The following is a 24836-nucleotide window of genomic DNA, read 5'->3' as shown; positions in this document are numbered from 1 at the left end:
GAGAGGAGAGAGAGGGAGGGAGGGGGAAGGAGAGAGGGAGGCAGGGGGAAGGAGAGAGGGAGGGAGGGGGAAGGAGAGAGGGAGGGAGGGGGAAGGAGAGAGGGAGGGAGGGGGAAGGAGAGAGGGAGGGAGGGGGAAGGAGAGAGGGAAGGAGGAAGAAACCGGGCAGCCCAGACTAAAGATGGCGCTGTTCGGGCCCACATTGAAGCTCTGCCATGATCAAAGATGGCGTCACGAGGAAATTGTTGTGCCGCCAGGATCAAATATGGCGCTGTGGTGTCACTGCATTGAACTGCTGCCAGGATGAAAGATGGCCGGGCCCAGTTGCCGGGGCAACCCTCCTCCCCTCCCGATCTCCAGAGCCGGTTGCCGGGTTAACCCTTGAGAGGGGTGTGGAGAGGGGATAGGGGGCGGGGGCAGAAAGAAAAAAAAGCTGTCTGCCAGCCTTCAGGTGGGTGCGGCCAGCCTTGAAGCTGCGTGAAGAAGCCGGCGGCCATTTTCTCATGTTGGTTGGAAGCACGGAAAAAAAAATTCTTAATTAAAAACTGCAAAATTTCTTTACTTTTAAAAAAAAGTAGCTGCAAGGTACAAAATCGGAAATCTTCTAACTTTATATGTTCTTTCCTTAAAAACTTTCGGCTTTTGTATATCTTCTAACTTTATATCTACTTTCGTGAAAAACTTTTGGTTTTTGTATATCTTCTAACTTTATATCTTCTTTCCTTAAAAAACTTTCGCCTTTTGAAAACCGAAAGTTTTTTTAAGGAAAGAAGATATAAAGTTAGAAGATATAAAAACTGAATTATTTATTCTCCATCTCTTCACTTACGTTGCAATAGTTGCTGCAGTCACTCCAGTGCTCGCGAAGACTAAAGTAACGTTTATTTATTCTCTTATTAAGCATCAGGCCCCGCCACACACGCCATAGGATTGGTCAACCATCACGTGATGGGGGAGACCGAAGGGGGGGGTGAGGGGTGGGAAGAGCTTGCCACAAAACAATTGCCTAGGGTCCAGCATGGCTGGCAACAGACACCCAGGCTTAGAGGCCTACCTGCAAAAACGGGGAAAGGTAGGAAAATTAATGAGATTAGATAAAAGATTTAGAAAGTAATTAACTTTTTTTTAAAACAATTTCTGAAAGTAAGTAACTTTTTTTAAAAAGAATTTCTGTTTTAAAAGGAACTTTTTTTATAAAGACGCAGAATGCGGGAAAAAGAAATGAAAAGTTTGGAATCAAGATGGCGGCGACTCACCTCGGTTCAGAACGATAAGGCCCGCCCACACAGGCACCGATTGGTGGACTGTCACGTCACCGAAGCGTAGGATTGGTCAATCGTCCCGTCACTCGACCGTAGGAGGGCCCGGCCGCACGCGCCAGGAACCCGCCGTACGATTGGTCGACCTCGACGTCACTCGATGCTAATGAGCGGATAATGAGCGGAATGTTGAACGTTTTTTGTATACCGCGGGCGCAATTTTTGTCCGGCCGAAACGTAAATACGCTTAGGACGGTTCTGGAATCGTCAGCTTTCTTTCGACATAACGCACGTGTAGGTACGCTCTATAACTTTCGAGTTGATTCAAGACAGACAGACGGAATGACAGACAGAAGTATCCTTTTATTTATATATATATATATATATATATATATAGATACTAGCTGAAGTGCCCGGCGGTGCGAGGGTCTTTTGAGGGCATGTTGTTGTTGGAAGAGAGAGAGAGAGCGCGCGACTTTGGGGGGGGGGGGAGAGAGAGACAGCGCGACTGGGGGGGAAGAGAGCGAGCGACTGGGGGGGAAGAGAGCGAGCGACTGGGGGAGAAGAGAGCGAGCGACTGGGGGGGGGAAGAGAGCGAGCGACTGGGGGGGAAGAGAGCGAGCGACTGGGGGGAAGAGAGCGAGCGACTGGGGGGGAAGAGAGCGAGCGGAGCGACTGGGGGGGAAGAGAGCGAGCGAGCGACTGGGGGGCAAGAGAGCGAGCGACTGGGGGGGAAGAGAGCGAGCGAGCGACTGGGGGGGAAGAGAGCGAGCGACTGGGGGGGAAGAGAGCGAGCGACTGGGGGGGAAGAGAGCGAGCGACTGGGGGGGAAGAGAGCGAGCGACTGGGGGGGAAGAGAGCGAGCGACTGGGGGGGAAGAGAGCGAGCGACTGGGAGGAAGAGAGAGAGCGACTGGGGGGGGAAGAGAGAGAGCGACTGGGGGGGAAGAGAGAGAGCAACTGGGGGGGAAGAGAGAGAGCGACTGGGGGGGGAAGAGAGAGAGCGACTGGGGGGGGGAAGAGAGAGAGCGACTGGGGGGGAAGAGAGAGAGCGACTGGGGGGGAAGAGAGAGAGCGACTGGGGGGGAAGAGAGAGAGAGCGACTGGGGGGGAAGAGAGAGAGCGACTGGGGGGGAAGAGAGAGAGCGACTGGGGGGGAAGAGAGAGAGCGACTGGGGGGGAAGAGAGAGAGCGACTGGGGGGGTAGAGAGAGAGCGACTGGGGGGGAAGAGAGAGAGCGACTGGGGGGGAAGAGAGAGAGCGACTGGGGGGGAAGAGAGAGGGGCGACTGGGGGGGAAGAGAGAGAGCGACTGGGGGGGAAGAGAGAGAGCGACTGGGGGGGAAGAGAGAGAGCGACTGGGGGGGAAGAGAGAGAGCGACTGGGGGGGGAAGAGAGAGAGCGACTGGGGGGAAGAGAGAGAGCGACTGGGGGGAAGAGAGAGAGCGACTGGGGGGGAAGAGAGAGAGCGACTGGGGGGAAGAGAGAGAGCGACTGGGGGGAAGAGAGAGAGCGACTGGGGGGGAAGAGAGAGAGCGACTGGGGGGGAAGAGAGAGAGCGACTGGGGGGGAAGAGAGAGAGCGACTGGGGGGGAAGAGAGAGAGCGACTGGGGGGAAGAGAGAGAGCGACTGGGGGGGAAGAGAGAGAGCGACTGGGGGGAAGAGAGAGAGCGACTGGGGGGGAAGAGAGAGAGCGACTGGGGGGGAAGAGAGAGAGCGACTGGGGGGGAAGAGAGAGAGCGACTGGGGGGGAAGAGAGAGAGCGACTGGGGGGGAAGAGAGAGAGCGACTGGGGGGGAAGAGAGAGAGCGACTGGGGGGAAGAGAGAGCGACTGGGGGGGAAGAGAGAGAGCGACTGGGGGGGAAGAGAGAGAGGCGACTGGGGGGGAAGAGAGAGAGCGACTGGGGGGGAAGAGAGAGAGCGACTGGGGGGAAGAGAGAGAGCGACTGGGGGGGAAGAGAGAGAGCGACTGGGGGGGAAGAGAGGAGCGACTGGGGGGGAAGAGAGAGAGCGACTGGGGGGGAAGAGAGAGAGCGACTGGGGGGGAAGAGAGAGAGCGACTGGGGGGGAAGAGAGAGAGCGACTGGGGGGAAGAGGAGAGAGCGACTGGGGGGAAAGAGAGAGAGCGACTGGGGGGGAAGAGAGAGAGCGACTGGGGGGGAAGAGAGAGAGCGACTGGGGGGGAAGAGAGAGAGAGCGACTGGGGGGGAAGAGAGAGAGCGACTGGGGGGGGAAGAGAGAGAGCGACTGGGGGGGAAGAGAGAGAGCGACTGGGGGGGAAGAGAGAGAGCGACTGGGGGGGGAAGAGAGAGAGCGACTGGGGGGAAGAGAGAGAGCGACTGGGGGGGAAGAGAGAGAGCGACTGGGGGGAAGAGAGAGAGCGACTGGGGGGGAAGAGAGAGAGCGACTGGGGGGGAAGAGAGAGAGCGACTGGGGGGGAAGAGAGAGAGCGACTGGGGGGGGAAGAGAGAGAGCGACTGGGGGGGGAAGAGAGAGAGCGACTGGGGGGGAAGAGAGAGAGCAACTGGGGGGGGAAGAGAGAGAGCGACTGGGGGGGAAGAGAGAGAGCGACTGGGGAGGAAGAGAGAGCGCGACTGGGGGGGGAAGAGAGAGAGCGACTGGGGGGGGAACTTGACCCGATGGACCCCTGCGAAGGAAGGAAGAAGGTAAGCTCTCCCTCCCTGTCCCACCCCCTCACTCTTTCCCTCCCTGTCCCACCCCCCTCACTCTTTCCCCTCCCTCACCCTCCCTCCCCCGTCTCTCTCCCTGCTTTACTCTCCCTCCCTCCCTCCCCCCTCCCCTCCCCCCACCCCCTCTCTCCCCTCACCCCACCCTCTCTCTTTCCCCTCACCCCACCCTCTCTCTCTCCCCTCCCCCCACCCTCTCTCTCTCCCCTCCCCCCCACCGTCTCTCTCTCCCCTCCCCCACCACCCTCTCTCCCTCCCCTCCCCCCCACCCTCTCTCTCTCCCCTCCCCCCACCCTCTCTCTCTCCCCTCCCCACCGTCTCTCTCTCCCCTCCCCCAACCCCTCTCTCCCCCTCCCCCATCCCCTCTCTCTCTCCCCTCACCCCACCCCCTCTCTCCCCTCACCCCACCCTCTCTCTCTCTCCCCTCACCCCACCCTCTCTCTCTCTCTCCCCTCCCCCCCACCCCCTCTCTCTCCTCCCCTCCCCCCCACCCCCTCTCTCTCTCCCCTCCCCCCCCCACCCTCTCTCTCCCCTCCCCCCCACCCCTCTCTCTCCCCACCCTCTCTCTCTTCCCTCCCCCCTACCCTCTCTCTCTTCCCTCTCCCTCCTTGCCCCTCTCCCTCCCTGCCCCTCTCCCTCCCTGCCCCACTCCCTCTCCTCCCCTCCCTATTTCTCTGTCTCTCTGACGTCTGTTCCCCTCTGTCGCTCTCAGTTTTTCTTCTTCCGTGGTGCCCGATTTTGCTACTCCAGGCCCCGCCGTCCGCGTCCGCTCTCCGGGGCAAGGTAAGAGCCGGGCTCTGGCCCCACACCGCCAGGGATCAGCACCCGTGGAACCCGCCCGCCGCCCAACGTGAACGAAGACCCTCCTTACCTGTCACGGAGTTGAAGTATCCGAAAGCGGCGTGCGCCGGGCCTCTTCCCCGTGCATTCAGGAGGCATCAGGTGACCGTCAGGTCACCAAAGCGTAGGATTGGTCAATCGTCCCGTCACTCGACCGTAAGAGGGCCCGGCCACACGCGCCAGCAACCCGGCGTACGATTGGTCGACCTCGAGGTCACTCTGTCGCTAATGAGCGGATAATGAGATGCTAATGAGCGGAATGTTGAATGTTTTTCGGATACCGCGGGCGTGATTTTCATCCGGCCGAAACGTAAATACGCTTACCAGCATTTCGGAAAGGTAAGCTTTCTTTCGACGTAACGCACGCGTAGGTACGCTCTATAACTTTCGAGCGCATAGCCGGACAGACGCACACCCGAGGACAGACAGAAGGACAGACAGAAGGACAGACAGATCGACTCCTTTATATATATAGATAGACTAGCTGGGGGGAGCCCGGCTTTGCCAGGGCTGTTTTGGGCCGGGCGGTTTAAATCGAGTGCCAGGCTTTGGGGCCTCTCTTTTTCCCTCTGTGAATCTGGTGCCGGGCAACATTTTAAATCGAGTCCCAGGCTTTTGGGACCTGTCTGTGTCCCTTTGTGAATCTGCTGCCCGGGCAACATTTCTACCTTTTAATACCTTGAAAGATGAAAGTGAAAGTACTTATAAAACGTTTTTGGTAAATCTTATGTTATTTTTAAAAGAGATACTAACTTTTCAAAGCTGGATGATCAAAGTAGTTTGAGCGAAGCTGAAGTAATGCAGTGAAACAATGGCTGCCAGATCCCTGAGATGAAAACGATTAGTTCCCCGCCCACACACACACACACACCGATTGGCCAACCATCAGGGGACTGTACTGTAGGATTGGTCAATCGTGACGGCACAGGATTGGTCGAACCTTGACGTCAGTCAATCAATGCTAGCAGATAATGAGTTTAATTTTTGAAGGTTTTTTGCATAAGGCGCGAACAATTTTCGTCCGACCGAAAAGTAAATACGCTTACGAGCGTCCCGGAAGCGTAAGCTTTCTTCGGCGGTAATGCGCGCGTAGGTACGCTGTATAACTTTCGAGCGCATAGCCGGACAGACGCACACCCGAGGACAGACAGAAGGACAGACAGATAGACAGACAGACAGAAAGAACGATCCGTTTATATATAGATAAGATAGATACACACACACGTATACACACTCTAAATTCAGTGCTAAAATATGACAACGGGTTGCGGAAGGCTAACTCAAAAACTGTTCACAATATTACTCCCACCTTCTGACTACTCCCACCTTCTGACTACAGTAGCCAGCTCGATATTTAATTTTCTCAGCTAGGTCACTGGGCAATGTGTTCACATAAACTTTCTTTGTGTACTGTATTGACTCTGTCATTGATCCATTTATTCAATTGTGTTAAAATAGCACAGAAAGGAATTTTACGTAGACACATTATTCAATATGCAACGAGAAGGAATTAAACCTGCCCTTCCAATTATTTTTCAGCACCCAAATTTGCTTACTTCACAGCTTATGGCATTTGGTGTGCCTATTAGTATAATTCAATAGCATTACTACAGGTGCATTCTGATTGGCTACTTAATTGTGTGTTTGTTGTGACACAGCCATCCTCGAAGAAAGTGCAGCAAGTAAACTTGTGCATACCTGTAAAAAATTTAATTATTAGTGAGGCAAGAGCAAATTAAACCTTCAAGTGGTTGCTATGGTGAAGTTGGCATGCTATTATTTAATAGTATTGCATAAAATTCAATTTTTAAACAAATGAAGTTGGCGACCACTTCAGTCATGTGACATTCCCAGAGTACAAAAAGCAAGAAGCAGGAGTAGGAGTGGGCGTGTCAGTCCATTCCTACTAATGCAATGACATGAGTACAGTCAGTAGTGTTTCAAATTACAACATGGAACTCGGCTAATTCAGCTTCTGAAAAGTGTTCATGTTCAGCTCATTCAATAGAGAGCAAAAAAAAGTGATTGGCATCATTGAAGAGAGAGAGAGAGAGAGGGAGAGGCAGACAGATTTCACTTAGCAACAGTCAGTGACCAGTTTCAGGACCTTGAGACTGAAACTGAGATTCCTGCCAATAGGATGTTCAACAAGGACATTGCAACCTAAGCAAAGGATGTTGCCGTACATTGCAAAAGGATGTTGATGTAGAGAATTGCGTGCGTAAGAATCGGCTGAAGGAATGTGCATTGACAGGAGACCACCATAACAGCAAGGCGGTTTCCAGTTTGATAAGGACAAACACTGTATAAAAAAAGCTATTGGGCCAGAAATTCCAGAATGGGGCTTGCAGCGCGTGCAAGCCCCGTATTTGCACTTACCCCGCGCTCCTGCCGATCAGCTTCTGGGACGCCTGAACTTGGAGAAATAGAAAGCACATTCCCGGGCAGCGTATGACGTCACGCCGCCCAGGAGTGCAGCCAGCGCGGACCCAGGAGCGTGCAGTGTAAGTGATACACGCCCCTTGAGGTCTCAGTTTCACTGGACACGCCCCCAATGTTTCTGTCAAGCTGCTTTGCTTTTTTACATGCAAAGCAGCAGTTTAAATAGGTTTTTGGAAGTTTTTTGAAGATTTTGGTAACTTTTATAAACTTTTTTAAATGTTTACATTATTTTGAGTAATCTGAAGTAGTTTTAAAGAGAATTAAAGCAATTTAAAGACTTTTAAAAGCCCTAAAAGAATTTTTTAAATTCCATTTATTTATTTAGCAATGTCGTCGTCATACGTGTCTTCACACTGTTCCCTTGGGGGAACTGTATGAAGTGGTGGAAGGATTTATGGCCGTGATTAACGCTCATTCTGTGACCGTAACCATCTTTGAACCAGCCATTAGGGCGGTTAGTCCTATGGCGGGAGGGTTTTACGGGCTCCCACAAGCTATACAAGGAGGGGGGGCCACCCACACCCACGGATGCAAATATCCCACTGGATGTCAACCCAGAATTTAGAGCCGGAGCTCCGACTCCACTTGCCGGGACTGTCTGGAGCGGGGTTCGAAACCCTACCCTGATCTGGCCCAGCGGCGGGGATCCTACCGCTATGACAAACGCCCAATCCGATTAGCAACGTGAAATGGCAGCATAGGGCTCCAGTCACGGGGAGGGAAAAGGCGCAGGAAACGTATGAGTGTCACCTTTTGTGCGGAGTGGGCCTTTTGCGTAGCAGTAAGCATCCCCGCCGCTGGGCCAGAAGGAGTAGGGTTTTGAACCCCACTCCAGACAGTCCCGGCAAGTGGAGTCGGAGCTCCAACTTTAAATTCTGGGTGGACATCCAGCGGGATACTTGCGTCCGTGGGTGTTGGTGGCCACCCCCCCCTCAGATGGGTTGTGGGAGCCCGTAAAACCCTCCCGCCATAGGACTAACCACCCTAATGGCTGGTTCAAAGATGGTTACGGTCACGGAATGAGCGTTAATCACGGCCATAAATCCTTCCACCACTTCATACAGTTCCCCAAAGGGAACAGTGTGAGGATACGTACGATGATGACCTCTTGCGCAATGCACCTCCTTGGACCCTCAGTCGCAGATGCGAGGGGGCAAGTCGTGCAAGTGTTAAATTTTTTATTTTATTGACATGTAAAATGTTGGCCAAATAATTCCCTTCCAAATGCGCTAGTACGGTCGGGGTACTTACGCATCTGGCTGGATGAAATGCCGGTTTTCAGCATGCACAGTGCATGTGGGGAAAACCGGCATTTCCTGTCCTCTGAACGAAGGGGTTCAGAGGCAGAACGCGTGCGACTGTACATGCAGCGCGTGCGCAGTATAATTCGCCGCTTTCATTAATGCTTTCAGTGAGGTCCAGTCATTACAACTTACACATGAAAAAAGCATGGGTACAGTTGCTACAGAGGCTGCGGAGGAAGATATTTCTTATCGTGGAGCTTCTGAAAGTATGTATGTCTGTATATATTCCTTTGCGTGTTATGTATATATTCCTTTACTTATGTGTATGAATGTATTATTTAATTATGACTTTCAGAGAAAGTAACTTATTGGAAAATCATAATTAAAAACATACATTCATAGTAAAGGAATATAAAACATACATACATATACGTAAAGGAATATATGTGGACATACATACATAACTCATTCTCACATTCCATTCACACAGCCACAATTGCTCCTTCTACCTACCGTTCTGAAAACCCTTTTAAAAAAAAAAAATTTTAACTTTAAAACTTACTTAAAATTTCTTAAAATAACTTCCCTCCCTTTCCCAAACAAAAATATTGCATTTCAAAAGCTCCACGATAAAATATATCTTCCTCCGCAGCCAATGAACCACTTTACACTTGCTTTTTTTCAGTGTAACTTCTAAGGACTTAACCTCACGGATTTCATGAATGAAATCCACGAAGTTCACTGCGCAAGCGCTGCCTGTGCAGTCGCACGCGCTCGAGGTCTGGAAATGCCGGCGTTCCCCGCATGCGCTGTTCATGCTGAACACCGGCATTTCCAACGGCCAGAAGCGTGAGTAAGCCGACCGTACTCACGCTTCTGGCCTGGAATTTCTGGCCCATTGTGTTAAATTTGAGAAGAGAGAAACATAAAAGGATGAGCGCATGCCATATGTTCAAATCTGTTGACAGAACTCAGGTTGTAATTGTATTATACTCTGAAGAAATTATACTCCGCTTTTAGAACATAAAAAACAAAGTTATTATAACCATAAGACTGAATTTGTTACTACTCAAATGAACAACGGAAGATTGTTAAAACAACATAAATGTACACCAAACACTAATTTTGTTGGCTGCAGTGGCTCAATAAAAGCAGTGAGCTGGTCCCAAGTGTTTGCACTCTCTGGATCTCTGTATTCTTCTCCCTCCATTCCCTCAGTTTAAGTAATATCTTGGGAAGGGAGGAAGGAAGAGGGTAGAAGCCAGCAGCTTTAATGGACTGGGCTGTGGTTTCATGCGTGACAGTAGCCCTCAGTTATAGTAGCCGTTCTCGTCACACTACTCGAGTGACATCCAGTGCTGGATAAGCAAAAATTTCCTCCAACTAAATATTGTTAAGACCAAAGCCATTGTCTTCAGTCCCCGCCACAAACTCTGTTCCTAGCCACCGACTCCACCCCTTTCCCTGGCAACTGTCTGAGGCTAAACCAGACCGTTCGCAACCTTGGTGTCATATTTGACCCCAAGATCAGCTTCCAACCACATATCCGCACCATCACTTAGACTGGCTACTTCCATTACTTCCACCTCTATAACATCGCCCAACTCTGCCCCTGCCTCAGCTTATCTGCTGCCGAAACCCTCATCCATGCCTTTGGTACCTCTCGACTTGACTAGAAGGGTCACTAGATTGATTCCTGGGATGAGAGGGTTGTCCTGTGATGAGAGATTGAGTAGATTGGGCCTATACTCGCTGGGGTTTAGAAGAACGAGAGGGGATCTCATTGAAACATATAAGATTCTGCGGGGGATTGACAGGATAAATGCTGAGAGATTGTTCCCCCTGGCTGAAGAGTCTAGAACCAGGGGCCATAGTTTCAGGATAAGGGGTCGGCCATATAAGACTGAGATGAGGAGAAATTTCTTCACTCAGAAGGTTGTGAATCTTTGGAATTCTCTGCCCCAAAGTGCTGTGGATGCTGAGTCTTTGAGTATATTCAAGGCTGAGATAGATAGATTATTGGACTCCACAGGAATCAAAGGGATATGGAGATAGGGCAGGAAAGTGGAGTTGAGGTCAAAGATCAACCATGCTCTTATTGAATGGCGGAGCAGGCTCGAGGGGCCTTTTGGCCTACTCCTGCTCCTAATTCTTATGTTCTTATGTCCAACGCTCTCCTAGCCAGCCTCTCATCTTCCACCCTCCATAAACTTAAACTCATCCAAAACTCTGCTGCCGTTATCCTAACTCGCACCAAATCCCGTTCACCATCACCCCTGTGCTCGCTGACCTACATTGGCTCGCGGTCTGGCAACGCCTCGATTTCAAATTCTCATCCTTGTTTTCAAATCCCTCCATGGCCTCGCCCCTCCATCTCTGTGTAACCTCCTCCAGCCTTACAACCCTGAGATCTCTGCGCTCCTCCAATCCTGGCCTCTTGCGCATCCCCAATTTTAATCGCTCCACCATTGGCGGCCATGCTTTCACCTGCCTAGGCTCTAATTCCCTCCTTAAACCTCTCCACATCCCTTTCCTCTGTTAAGATGCTCCTGAGAACCTACCTCTTTGACCAAGCTTTTGGTCATCCGTCCTAATATCTCCTTATGTGGCTTGGAGTCAAATTTTGTTTGATACCATTCCTGTTTAAGCACCTTGGGATGTTTTACTACATTAAAAGCGCTATACAAATGCAGCTTGTTATTGTTGTTCTTCGTGTATGAGCCTAGAGAGTGAGTCTTAGCAGGGTATCTGACAGTGGAGAAGCCGAGCCTAATCCTGTCCTCACCAGACATCCACATTAAAGTCAGTGGTTGTAATCAGAAGCAGAACCCTAGATAAATTTTCCCTTCCCCAGGGCACAGCACCCCTATAGGCACCCTGGCTGACATCAGGTGGCTCAGCAGAGACTGGGGATTAAGCTTTGGACCTTCCTGCTTTATGGCTCAGGTTCACAATGACTGTGTACTTACCAGCTGAGCCATTGTGAGGGGTGGTGGGGTGGGGGGTAAGCTAAATGATTGCTCTCCTGGCTAACGTCCCACCCTCCACAAACTTCAACTCATCAAAAACACTGCTGTCCATATCCTATCCTGCACCATGCCCCGTTCACCCATCACCCTGTCCTTGCTGAACATTGACTCCCAGTCCCCTAACACCTCAATTTAACATTTTTGTCCGTTTGTTTCAATCCCTCCATGGTCTCATCCTTCCTCCTCTGGCACTACAACCATGTACCCACCTCTGAACTCTCCATTAATCTGAGTCGAGCCTCTTGTGCATCTCCCCTCCCTTTGGCCAATCAACAGTGTCTGTGTCTTCATCCAACTAGGCCTCACTGTCAGGAATTCTCTCCCTAAACCCCTTTGCCTCTTCTCTTTTAAGACTTTGTTAAAACCCAACTCTTCGAATAAACTTTTGGTCACCCCTTCCAATGTCTTCCTTTTTGGCTTGGTATCTATTATTTTTCTCACACCTGTGCGAAGTGCCTTGGGATGTTTTTCTCGAGTAAAGGCCCTATATAAATTCACGTTATTGTTGTTTTTAAATTGCTGTCAACAAATGAACAGGATTCTATACTCAGCCACTTACTAGAGATATATTTGATTAAGATGAACGCATACCTAGCTCGTTAACCACTATATTTCAGCACGTAGTATCATGTCAGAATGCAGCATGACTCATAACTGATGGGGAATATTCCCCAAGTGACTGGTACAGGTTTAATACCCGAGGAGATTCAGATCCTGTCTTTATATCAAATGAAAATGAACATCAGTAACACTGACTCTATGTTCCATCCTTTCACCAAACAAATTAGGATTGCAGTCAATTTTTGCAGATGTCAACTTTAATCTGGAAAGTACCTTTTAGGCCTCTGTTGTGGTTTAGGGAGGTCGGCCTGCTGCACGGTACTGTAATTGGCCCAGACGTTTCTTTTCCCATTACTCAGGGCTGCTGTTAAACTAAAGGCAGAAAGAAAATCTTCATTACAGGCAGCTAGTACACCTAGTCAATGTATCAAAATGGCATCTCGTGACCTTTGAATACTGTACATTCAGTCCTCCTGAATAGTCCAGTAGGGACAAAAACAGTGACAAAAAATAATAGGTGAGATGGTGTTTCTGCCATTGGGCCTTTCCTCAGGCAGCATCTGTCGGAAAGTGAGTTTAGCGGTTCGGCCCCAGTATTGGTAACATGATCCATTTCACACAACATGCAAGGTTCATAATGTATGATCCTAATTATGGAAATGGACATTAAGCAGGAGATTATTAACTGTAAACAACATTTCCTATTCTGTCAAATATGTTTCAAAGTATTTAGAAAAATATTAGGAACATAGGAACAGGAGTAGGCCATTCAGCCCCTTGAGCCTGTTTTTTTAAATATTCATTTGTGGGATGTGGGCGTCGCTGGCAAGGCCAGCATTTATTGGCCATTCCTAGTTGCCCTTGAGAAGGTGGTGGTGAGCCGCCTTCTTGAACCGCTGCAGTCCGTGTGGTGAAGGTACTCCCACATGTTCCGCCATTCAATGAGATCATGGCTGATCTGCGACCTAACTCCATATACCCGCCTTTGGCCCATATCCCTTAATACCTTTGGTTAAGAAAAATCTATCAATCTTAGATTTAAAATTAACAATTGACCCAGCATCAACTGCCATTTGCAGAAGAGAGTTCCAAACTTCTACCAACCTTTGCGGGTAGAAGTGTTTCCTAACTTCACTCCTGAAAGGCCCAGCTCTAATTTTTATACGATGCCCCCTAGTCATAGACTCCCTAACCAGTACATATCATTTAAACCATATCTCCCAACCAATTTTTGCAATAGAATGTGCAGTGAAACCCCCATTAACTGCCAAAAGGAGGGGGACCCTTGACGGAGAATAGAAATGGATAGATAATCAAGGGTCACACATTTTGGCCTTGTACAAATGTTCCATCAACACCCCAGGCACAGGAATGAAGAACAGTAAATACAAATAACAAAAGAAATGTGAAGTTGTTTATTTAATCAAGAAAAGGATTTTTTTTTAATTAACAAAAGAAGCTGTACTATTAGGGGATGTCTTGTACAAGACTATGTGTGAAAATTCTGGTGGCTATCAGGATACCCTTATTGCCCTATGTTTCCAATGTAGTTTGTTTTGCATGCTTCGATTAGAGGACTGCACGCTCAAGTTCACACGGTGCAGGAGACGTCCAGCCATCCATCACCAGATCTGGCTCAACGACATGAAAAATACTGCCTCTCCTTTCTACAAACAAATAGTCCGGGAGGGCATGGGAAATCGTAAACTCCTTTTTTCCACTACAAGCCCCCTCCTTCGAGTTGTCTTCCCTCCCCCATTGTCACATCTGATGCCAGTTGCAAGGAGTTCATGGATTTCTTTTTCTCTTAGAGACTATCTGCTTAGCTGCCTCAACCTCCTTAAAACAGTCTTAAAACTCTCTAACCACTCCACCTAACACTGACCACACAACACTCTACAGCTTCTCCCCCTATCTTTGCCTCAATCCTCACCAGATTCATCTCCTGCTTCCTTAGACACTTCCCTGCACAGTTACCAACTGCTCAACTACCCTCCTTCAGTCCATTGCTCGTCAACCCATGCCTCTCTTCAAGCATCATTTCCCCCTTTTCAAAACTACTGTAATCAGCCCATTCCTTAAAAAGCCTACCCTTGATCCCTCCTCTTCAATTACCTTCCCATCTCAAACATCCCTTTTCTCGCTATGATTCTGGATTATGTTGTCACCACCCTACTCCATAATGGTCAAAATCACCAACAACAATTCTGTATAACTGTGACAATAGTGCATAATCTCTTCTCATCTTCCTCAACTACTCTTCAGCTTTCGACACGGTGGACCACACCATTCCTCTCCACCACCTCTAGTCCATGGTACACCTCTGTGGTACTGCTCTCTCATGGTTCCAGCTATATCTGTTCCAGCACATCTCCTGGTTTCTCCTCCTGTACCCACACAGTCACCCCCAATGTGGCGCAAGTCTCCATCCTTGGCCCCCTTCTACTCCTCGGCAAGGGGTCAGCCTCGATTCCACGACTGTCACCCTGCTGTCCGTCCAACATTAAGTTGTGCATGACCATGACCAAAGCCATCTCGGTCAGTCCACAAAAGAAACTGTGTGCCAAAACTGTGATCCGACCTCTTTTAATGGATGCCCACTCAAGCTCAACATAATGTTGCACAACCTCGGGATGTAGCTCAACCCTGAGCTGAGCACCGAACCCCACTTCCATTCCATCGCCGAAGAATAAACTGATCATTTCCCCTTTAGACCTACTGCATATTTCTAGCATTTCAGAGATAGATTGCTTACCCCTCCACAGCCTTGCCCTGCCCTATACTTGTAACTTGCTCCAGCCCTCTGTCCATTTCTGCCTGCACCCTCTGCTCCTCCGAATATGCTGTCCTTTGCACCCCACACGCCTCCCCCTTCCCCTGTGCCCCAGACATCACCACTGATGGCACATTCATCAGCCATCACTGCACTGCACTATTGAAATCTTTCCCTAACCTCCTCCCATCTTTTCCTACCTCCTCAAAAACTACCTCTTCGGCATCACCTTTAGTCACTTCCCCCGACTCTTTTCCCAAATCCTGCTCCTTGTCTGATTATTCATTTTGAACCCCTCGTGAAATTGCTCGGGATGTTTTACTATATTAAAAGGCACTTTTTTTAAGTGTACGTTGTGACAAGTATTTGTCTCGTCTTGTGTATAATCATGAACATATTACGAATATTTTAATGCCAGTAACTGCCCTCCCTTGTAATATATTAAAGACCGTGTACCTTTCTTCACTGTTCCTTGGATCTGTCTCTTCTCCACGAAGCTCCTGTTTTATGCTCTGATGCACAGAGTCAAGTAGTTTCCGAAGATCTGTTAGTACAAGCACAACGGCGAATTTCGGAGTATGTTGTCAGATTTTGCTCTCTCTTGCATGTTACCATGTCTTTCCAACCATGTCACTGGAGGAAGATGTGCATCCTATCCCTCCCACTTTATATGAGAATGACTGTCAAATGGCCACAGTGGGGCAGGAGTAGCCTTTCTTGTGCTTATTTGCGGCAGTAGTAAACGATTGCTGCTTTTTAAAAGTCACAACCTAACGTCACACAGGAAAGTATGGCCATTTAGTGAGGTCCCAAATGGTTGCTGTCAGCTGCAGAATTGGACCCCAAGATTAGTCGGCATCTTTAAGATAAGAGGGGAGGAAAGTGTAGGAGGAGAGGGAATAATTGGAGAAAAAACCCCACACTCTTTCCACTAGAGGCAGCTGCCCTCACCATTTCTTTGAAACAAACCGAGGGGCTGGAACCAGTGTACTCTTTTGATTGGGTGCTTAAACTAATAAACTGTAACTAATATAACTTTAAATGAAACTTAACAAATTAAATTAAAATTGTGTTGGTTGGGGTGATGATGTACTCCAGTCCCCGCGGCGCCCACCGGTCGCGGAAGGCCTCAAGCGTTCCGGCGGACACCGCATGCTCCGTCTCCAGGGCCACCCGGGCGCGAACATGGCCGCGGAAGAGAGGCAGGCAGTCAGGCTGAATGACGCCCTCGACCGCTCGCTGCCTGGACCAGTTAATGGCTACTTTGGCCAGGCCCAGGAGCAGTCCAATAAGGAGGTCCTCCGATCTGCCCGCTCCCCTCCGCACCGGGTGACCTAAGATCAGAAGCGTGGGACTGAAGTGCAGCCAAAAATCGAGGAGCAGCCCCTTCAAATAATGGAAGAGGGGCTGCAACCTTTCACATTCCATGTAAACGTGGAACACGGACTCCTCCACTGGAACCAGTGTAAAACCTACTCGGGCTGTATGCATGAGGAAAATGTTGAATGCATTGTACATGCAAATGTCAAACGTAATCTATAGTGTAAGTGGAATGAGACACCCTACAGTGCCGTGTACTGTATTTTACTAAACCTAATTGATCGGTCTTGTACCATGTGAATTGCACTGTATGTACCTGTACAAATTTTACGAAAAAAGTATTTTTTGAAACAAAAAACAAATTATTTGAAATCAGGTGCTTAAAAGGTGACGCATCTTTGCCAGGCTCCAGTTCCCATCATCCCCGCCATTGTTTTCAGAACGTTGGCTGTGAAATCCACAGACACAAGAAAGATCAGCATCGAATCCAGGAAACACACACATGGCCGCCCTGACTGGAAAGTCTTCCACCTTGTGGTGAGTTTTAAACACAGAAATAATTCAGTGCTGGAGTTTATTTTCCTGTTGAATACTCAAGCCCATTGCAGGGCCTGATTCGATGTTGGGCAGGATTCTAATCTGCGGTTTATTACAGTGTTTTTGCTGCAGTTTCACAAGGTGCTTGTACATTACAAAGTGTTGCCAACGGCAAACACCTGCTCTCCCACCATTGGTTCCACTTCGAAATATAAATGACTGAACTTATAGAGGTCTTTAGAATTATGAAAGGTTTTGATAGAGTAGACAGAGAGAGAGAGTGTTTCCACTTGTGGGGAAGAGAAAAACTAGAGGCCATCAATACGAGATAGTCATCAAGAAATCAAATAGGGAATTCAGAAGAAACTTCTTTACCCAAAGAGTGGTGAGAATGTGGAACTCGCTACCACAGGGAGTGGTTGAAGCAAATAGTATCGATGTATTTAAGGGGAGGCTGGACAAGCATATGAGGGAGAAGGGAATAGAGGATTATGCTGATAGAGTTAGGTGAGGAAAGACGGGAAGAGGCTCGAGTGCAGCATAAACGCCGGCATGGACTGGTTGGGCCAAATGGCCTGTTTCTATGCTGTATATCCGATGTAATATATATGTAATACGTAAACTTTGTTGGTTGTACCTTTTCACGGTTCTTCCGAGCTGCCACAGGCTTGATCCCCTTGTGCTCTGGCCTGCCGAAAGTATGGAGCTAGTATAGTGTGTCTCATCTCATGAAATCAATAGTGTCAAAGTTGCCCAACAATGATGCTCAGGTTGAAATAGAGACCCATGATCATCCAATCATATGACAGAGAACAGGGCCATTCGACTCATTTTGTCTGTGCTGACTGTCTGAAAGAGCTGTCCACGTGATCCCATTCTCCTGTCCAACCTCCATACCCTTTAAAAAAAAAATCTTTTTCAAATATCTATCCACTTCCCTTTTAAAAGTTAATGGCCCAGAAATTCGGGTCTCCACGGGTGAGTACGCACGGGGTACTCACCTGTAGGCCCAATGGAAGTGCCGGTTTCCTGCATGCACTGCGCATGCGTGGGAAACTGGAACTTCCGTTCCCTTAAAGGAATGGGGTTCAGAGGTTGAACGCATACGCCGGAGAGGCAGCGCGTGCGCATGGAACTTACATTTTTTTTTGCAGGTTTCTCCGGGAGGGTAAGTCTCCAGGAGTTGCACTTTTAAAAAGCAGGCGCAAGGCCTGCTTTTAACAAGGTAAGTGGTGAATTAATTAAAATTAAAACATTTTTCCCAGTTTATTATTTTTAAATACTTTAAAGAAAGGTAAGTTTATTTTTAGCCCCGTTAGAAAATGTAATTAATTTTTTCAAAAATTTAAATTATTGTTTAAAATAGTTATTTTATGTAATTTATAGTTATTTTAAAAATGTGATTAAAAAAAAATGTATTTGAAGTTTTAGTGATGTTTTGGGGCTTATAGTATTTATAGTTTTGACAGCTCTTCCTGTCAATTTTATGAATGAGCATTTCCCTGCTACCGTTGGCTCTCCATGGCCCACGTGATCCTAGGGGACGCATTGAACTAACTGCGCCCCTGGGATACGCAAGCACTGCGCGCCGGCAGTTGGAGCAGGCCCAGGATCGGAATTCCACGCGGGCCCACAGCTCAACGGCCGGCGCGCAAGGTAAGTGCAGGTCGGAGGCTTGCACCCGCGGGAAGCCTCCGACCCGAATTTCTGGGCCATTATGGATTCTGCTTCCATCACTGTTTAAAATAAAAAGACTTACATTTATATAGCACCTTTCACAACCACCAGATGTCTCAAAGCGCTTTACAGCCAATTAAGTACTTTTGGAGTGTAGTCACTGTTGTAATGTGGGAAATGCGGCAACCAATTTGCACACAGCAAGCTCCCACAAACATGTGTTAATGACCAGATAATCTGTTTTTGTTACGTTGATTGAGGGATAAATATTGGCCAGGGCACCAGGGATAACTCCCCTGCTTCTGTTACGAGTATTCAATGTTCTAACAGCCCTTTGCATAAAAAATAATCTCTGAACCTTTCTCTTTGTTCTTTTGATATTGGCATCATTACCCTGTGCGCCCACATTCCTATTTGGTGCTCTATGGGGGAAGGGCCAGGAGAGAGCAAGTAAATGAGGCAGATTGGCAGCCGAAAGTTAACACAGTGTTTGCTCTCCTGAAACCTCTTAACAAGGTTACAAAAAGAATGTTTGTTTCTTTACATTTTTTTTGGAGATTTCATCCATTTGATTTGATGCTGATTCTCTACAAATCCCTATTGTGGAAATCATGTTCATCCATTTACTGTTACAGCATTGTGAAAATTCCAATCTTTCTGTAACAAATGTATTAGCATAGGAGTGAGCAGAGATAAATCAGGAGCATGTACAGAACGACATTAGAATACCATTCCACCAGCTGCTGCTCCTGTAGTAACTGCCACGTGTATATTACACAGCAATTTCAACATCTTGCCGTTCTTTAATGTAGGAAAAAACCTTCCCAAGGTGCTTCACACAAGAGAAACAGAACGAGCACCGAGCCTTTGCAGAAGAGTTAGGAGAGATGAACAAAAGCTTGGACAAAGAGACATGTTTTGAGAAGGATTTTAAACGCGGAATGGAGGGGTTTGTGGAAGGATGTTCCAAAGAATAGGGCTGAAACCGCCAGAGCAATCAGATCCACTGTAAAACACCCGAGCACATGTAGGTTTGTGGCTGCACAACTGCTTTACAAATTGCAAACTATGAACATTACGCTGGGGCCACTGTTCTGTCCCAATGTCTGCGGAGGTCCAGACATGTAACCAATAGCAAACCTGCTTTGTATGGAGGTAGACTAGGCCACCGAGTGCATTGGTGGGCAAAAATACATGGCTGTCTCCGTGTCTGACAATGAGCCCAGCTCACACTTGCGCTATCAGAAGTGCAGGACAAAGCAACAACCTTTGACCTTTAATGTAGCACACATCCTAATGTGCTTCAAATAGGAGAAACAAACATTGAGCAGTAGCTGAAGAGTTAGGAGAGGTGACTAAAAGCATGGTTGACAAAGTTTCTAAGGGAAGGGGTGAAGGAGAGAGGAAGTGAGGTAGAGGAGCTTAGGGAGGCAGTTCCAGAGAGCGGGGCTGAAACAGATCAAGGTTCGACGGTGGATTGTGGGGTGCGGCAGGTGTTGCAGAGGAGGCCAGAATCAGGCGACCAAACATCATGGGCTGGCACATGGGGCTAGAGGAGGCTGTGCGGATAGCGTGGGGTGAGACCGTGGAGGGATTTGTAAACGAGGATGACAATTTTGAATTCAATGCATTTGTGGACTCGGAGCCAGTGGAAGTTGCTAAGGACAGGGGGTGACTGAATCAGATCTTATTGTTAGATAGGATATGGGCAGGCCACATATTTTGACAGTGCTTCTGATGCCATGAGCTCTGCTTTGTTTATATTCAGTTTGCCAGTGATCCATTATTGAAGGTCTGCCACTGGCCAAATCGAATAGAAATGGCCTGTAGCATTACCTTTCCCCTCTCTCAAAGGCCAAGCTTAGTGAACTGAATGGCCTCCTTGATCTGTACTTAATTTTGTGATGAAGTTACATTTTTCCTAAAGAACCACCATAATCTGTAGTCTTACAATCCAACCCATATACAGAAAATACGCTCCTGCATAAGGAAATGTTCTGTTCTTTTCTGTACACCACAATTTGTGGAGCTAATTTACAGAACAAACGGGAAACTGTTCAACCTCCGTCACCTCAAGTCCAGATCCAAGGTCGTCCCATCCTCTGTCGTCGAATTACAGTACGCATATGACGCATGCGTCTGTGCTGACTCGGAGGTTGAACTCCAAACCGTCGTCAACACCTTCACCGAAGCGTACGAGAGCATGGGCCTTGCACTAAACATCCGTAAGACAAAGGTTCTCTACCAACCTGCCCCCGCCACACAGTACTGCCCCCCGATTATCAAAATCCACGACAAGGCCTTGGACAACGTGGACCACTTTCCATACCTCGGGAGCCTACTGTCAACAAGGGCAGACGTCGATGACGAAGTCCAACACTGCCTTCAGTCGCCTGAGGAAGAGTGTTTGAAGACCAGGACCTCAAACCCGGCACTAAGCTCATGGTCTACAGAGCAGTAGTGATACCTGCCCTGCTGTATGCCTCAGAGAAATGGACCATGTACAGCAGGCACCTCAAAGCACTGGAGAGGTACCATCAACGCTGCTTCTGCAAGATCCTGCAAATCCATTGGCAGGATAGGCACACCAACGTCAGTGTTCTCGCTCAGGCCAACAGCCCCTGCATCGAAGCTTTGACCACGCTCGATCAGCTCCGATGGACGGGCCACATCGTCCGCATGCCTGAGACTCCCAAAACAAGCGCTCTACTCGGAGCTCCGGCACGGCATGAGAGCCCCAGGTGGGCAGAGGAAACGCTTCAAGGACACCCTCAAAGCCTCCTTGAAAAAGTGCAACATCCCCACCAACAGCTGGGAATCCCTGGCCCAAGACCGCACAAAGTGGAGGAGAAGCGTCCGAGAAGGTGCCGAGTACCTCGAGTCTTTTCGCCGGGAGCAAGCGGAAGCCAAGCGCAGGCAGCACAAGGAGCGCACGTCAACCCAAGCACCCCACCCACCCACCCCTTCAACCACCGTCTGCCTCACCTGCGACAGAGACTGTAGGTCTCACATTGGACTCATCAGTCACCTGAGAACTAATTTTTAATGTGGAAGCAAGTCATCCTCGGTTCCAAGGGACTGCCTGAGAAGAAGACGACACCACAAGGTGTATTTGATGGGCCCTGTTACTCTGCACATGCTGATTATCTTTACAACGGCTTGCTGCGAATCCCAGGATGTCAGCACATGAGCTTTTACACACTCCTGATTTGACTTTCCATCCCCACTCCAACATACCCAACTGTTGCTGGGTTACAGTAGGAAGGGACCCATCGCATCTCATCTGTTGCTAAGTTTCAGTCCCCATCGCACAACAGCACAGAGTTAAACCATGTTGTGAGTTAGGATACCAAGAACGTGGCAGTCAAGTGGAGACCAGTGACTAACGACCGTTACTCTAGGCACATGCTGCCAATGGAAAATTATCACGGTAAAACTCCAATTGCTATTACAACAACTTGCATTTATATAGCGCCTTTATTGTAGAAAAACATCCCCAACATAGTTCACAGAGTATAATCAGACAAAAATGGATGCTGCGTCACAGAAGGAGATATTAGGCCAGGTGAGCAAAAGCTTGGTTAAAGAGGTGGGTCTTAAAAGAGGAGAGGGAGGTGGAGAGGATTAGCGACTAAATTCCAGAGCTTGGGGCCGAAACAGCTGCAGGCACAGTCGCCAATGTCAGAGCGAAGGGAGGAGGGGGATGCAAAAGAGGCTAGAGTTGGAGGAATGGAGAGTTCTAGGGGCACTGTAGGCCTGGAGGAGGTTACATAGATAGGGAGCGGGCGAGGCCATGAAAGGATTTAAACATTAGGATGAGAATTTTAAATAGGAGGCATTGGGGGGCCGAGAGCCAATGTAGGTCAGCAAAGACAGGACTAATCAAATCAAATCAAATCAAATCAACTTTTATTGTCATTGTTAGTGCACAAGTGCAGTACAACGAAATGTAGGCTTGCGGCTCCCGAGAGTGTACATTTAGATTAAGACATTTAAACATTCAACATACATTTGGCTTGTAATACATTAACATAAACATAACCATAATAAAGTGCATTGGCAGATGTGCAGGCTTTAGAGTTTATTTGTGGAGTTCAGTAGGATGACAGCCCTGGGAAAGAAGCTGTTCCTAAATCTGGTCGTACGGGTGCGAATGCATCTGTAGCGTCTCCCAGATGGCAGGAGGGCGAACAGACTGTGGCTGGGGTGGGTAGGGTCTTTGATGAATGACCGTGACCTCCGTAAACAGCGTTTCTGGTATATGTGCTCTATGGTCGGTAGCCGGGTGCCAGTAATGCGTTGGGCAGTTTTGACTACCCGCTGCAGGGCTTTCCGGTCATAGTAGCTACAGCTGCCATACCATACTGTGATACAGTTTGTCAGGATGCTCTCTATTGCGCAGCGGTAAAAGTTAGAGGGGATCAGGGGTGACAGGTTACATCCCTTCAGCCTCCTTAGGAAATATAGGCGCTGCTGGGCCTTCTTCACCAGAGAGGAGGTATTGAGGGACCAGGAGAGGTCTTCCGTGATGTGGACTCCGAGGAACTTAAAGCTGTCCACCCTTTCCACCACAGCCCCATATCGGCGCACCACTTCACGAGATGCTGGACCTCCTCCCTGTCGGCTGACGCATCATTGTTGGTGATCTGGCCTACTACCGTGGTATCATCCGCAAACTTGATGATGGTGTTGGAACCATGAACAGCCACACAGTCGTGGGTGAAGAGGGAGTAGAGGAGGGGGCTCAGCACATATCCTTGTGGGGACCCCGTGTTCAGGGTCGCGGGGGGGGGGGGGGGGAGGTGTGGTTACCTAATTTGACAGACTGGGGTCTGTTTGTTAGGAAGTCCAGGGTCCAGTTGCAGAGGGAAGTGTTCAGGCCAAGAGTTTGGTGGCCAGCTTGTTGGGGACGATAGTGTTGAATGCTGAGCTGTAGTCTATGAACAGCATTCTGATGTAGGTCTCCTTACCATCTAAGTGATTCAGTGCCAAGTGTAGAGCAGTTGTGATTGCATCCTCCGTTGATCTGTTTGCACGATAGGCAAACTGGTGTTGGTCAAGAGAGGCAGGAACACTGGCTTTGATGTGAGCCAGGACCAGTCTCTCGAAACACTTCATTATGATGGGTGTGAGTGCGACAGGTCGATAGTCGTTCAGGCACGTCACAGCCGTTTGTTTTGGCACAGGAATAATGGTAGCGGTCTTGAAGCATGTAGGGACTACTGCCTGGGCCAATGACAGATTGAAGATGGCGGTGAAGACGTCAGCCAGCTGATCAGCACATTCCTTGAGTACCCGTCCAGGGATGCTATCCGGTCCAGCAGCCTTTCGTGTGTTCACTCCGCGTAGAACACCCCTTACGTCGGAGGTCGACAGAGTGAGCACCTGGTCTTCCGGGGGTGGCAAGGCTTTGGTAGCCGGCTCCCTGTTGTCCCTGTCGAAGCGAGCGTAGAAGTTGTTAAGCTCCTCCGGAAGGGAGGCATCGCTAACCGGGGGGCTGGTGTTTTTGCCCTTGTAGTCAGTGATGGACTGGATGCCTTGCCACATGCGCCGGGGGTCCGAGTTGTTGTGGAAATGATCCTCTATCCACAGTGTCTGTTTCCTTTTGGCAGTCCTGATACCCTTTTTTAGGTTGGTCCTAGCTACACTGTAAGCCACCGCGTCGCCAGATTTAAATGCTGCGTCGCGTGCTTTCAACAGTGAGCGGACCTCTCCGTTCATCCAGGGTTTCTGGTTGGGGTATGTCCTGATATTTTTATGGGTCGTGACGACCTCGACGCAGCTGTTAATGTAGAATAGCACGGTGGATGTGTATTCCTCGATGTCATTATGGGCAAACATGCCCCAATCAGTGCGTTCGAAGTAATCCTGAAGCTCCGATACTGCCCCCTCTGGCCATACTTTCACTGCTCTCACTGATGTTCTCCCTCTTTTGATGAGCGGTTTGTATGCCGGGGCTAGAAACAGGGAGAGGTGGTCAGACTTCCCAAGGTGGATGCCTTATAAGCGTCTACAATGCTCGTGTAGACTTGATCCAGTGTGTTCTCCCCTCTTGTGGGGCAGGAAACATTCTGGTGGAATTTCAGTAGTACAGTTTTTAGGTTTATGTGATTGAAGTCCCCCGCGACGATAAAAGCTCCGTCTGGGTGAGCAGGACTTGTGGGGTTGGTTATGGGCAGCGGGGTTTTGGGCGAGCCGAAATTTACATTTAAAAACTCCTGCCCCAATATGAAATAAAAACAGACAACTGAGCTGCTCGAACAATGGGTTACACCCAAGACATTAAACTGTCTTTTTCCCATTACAGCTGCTGACTGGCTTGCTATGGATTGCCTGCATTTTCTGCTTTTGCTTCAGATCTCCGGCAAGTGCAGTCTTTCCCTTTTTATTTATCCGGATATAAGCTCCATTAGAGTTGCATTAGACCCACATAAAATGGTTCGTGCAAATCCCCTGCCTTTACTTTG

The 24836-nt window shown here is 48.8% G+C and overlaps 1 protein-coding gene across 1 annotated transcript in view; it reads right to left on the bottom strand.

The window, feature by feature from the left end:
• Window positions 1–24836, bottom strand: part of LOC147104449 (coiled-coil domain-containing protein 60-like) — a 121008-nt gene that overhangs the window by 19394 nt on the left and 76778 nt on the right. The window contains exons 10-11 of the mRNA XM_085962185.1: window positions 15292–15379; window positions 12336–12434 (exon numbers count right to left, since the gene is read on the bottom strand). Coding sequence (XP_085818311.1) covers window positions 12336–12434; window positions 15292–15379 — 187 coding nt within the window. The remainder of the gene's footprint in view (window positions 1–12335; window positions 12435–15291; window positions 15380–24836) is intronic.

Source organism: Somniosus microcephalus, chromosome 19 (genome assembly GCF_052327205.1).
Source record: "Somniosus microcephalus isolate GS21.2 chromosome 19, FLI_Smic_1.0, whole genome shotgun sequence".
Classification (NCBI taxonomy): domain Eukaryota; kingdom Metazoa; phylum Chordata; class Chondrichthyes; order Squaliformes; family Somniosidae; genus Somniosus; species Somniosus microcephalus.
The sequence above is the reverse complement of the archived record's forward strand: the minus strand, read 5'-3'. Positions and strand labels throughout refer to the sequence as shown.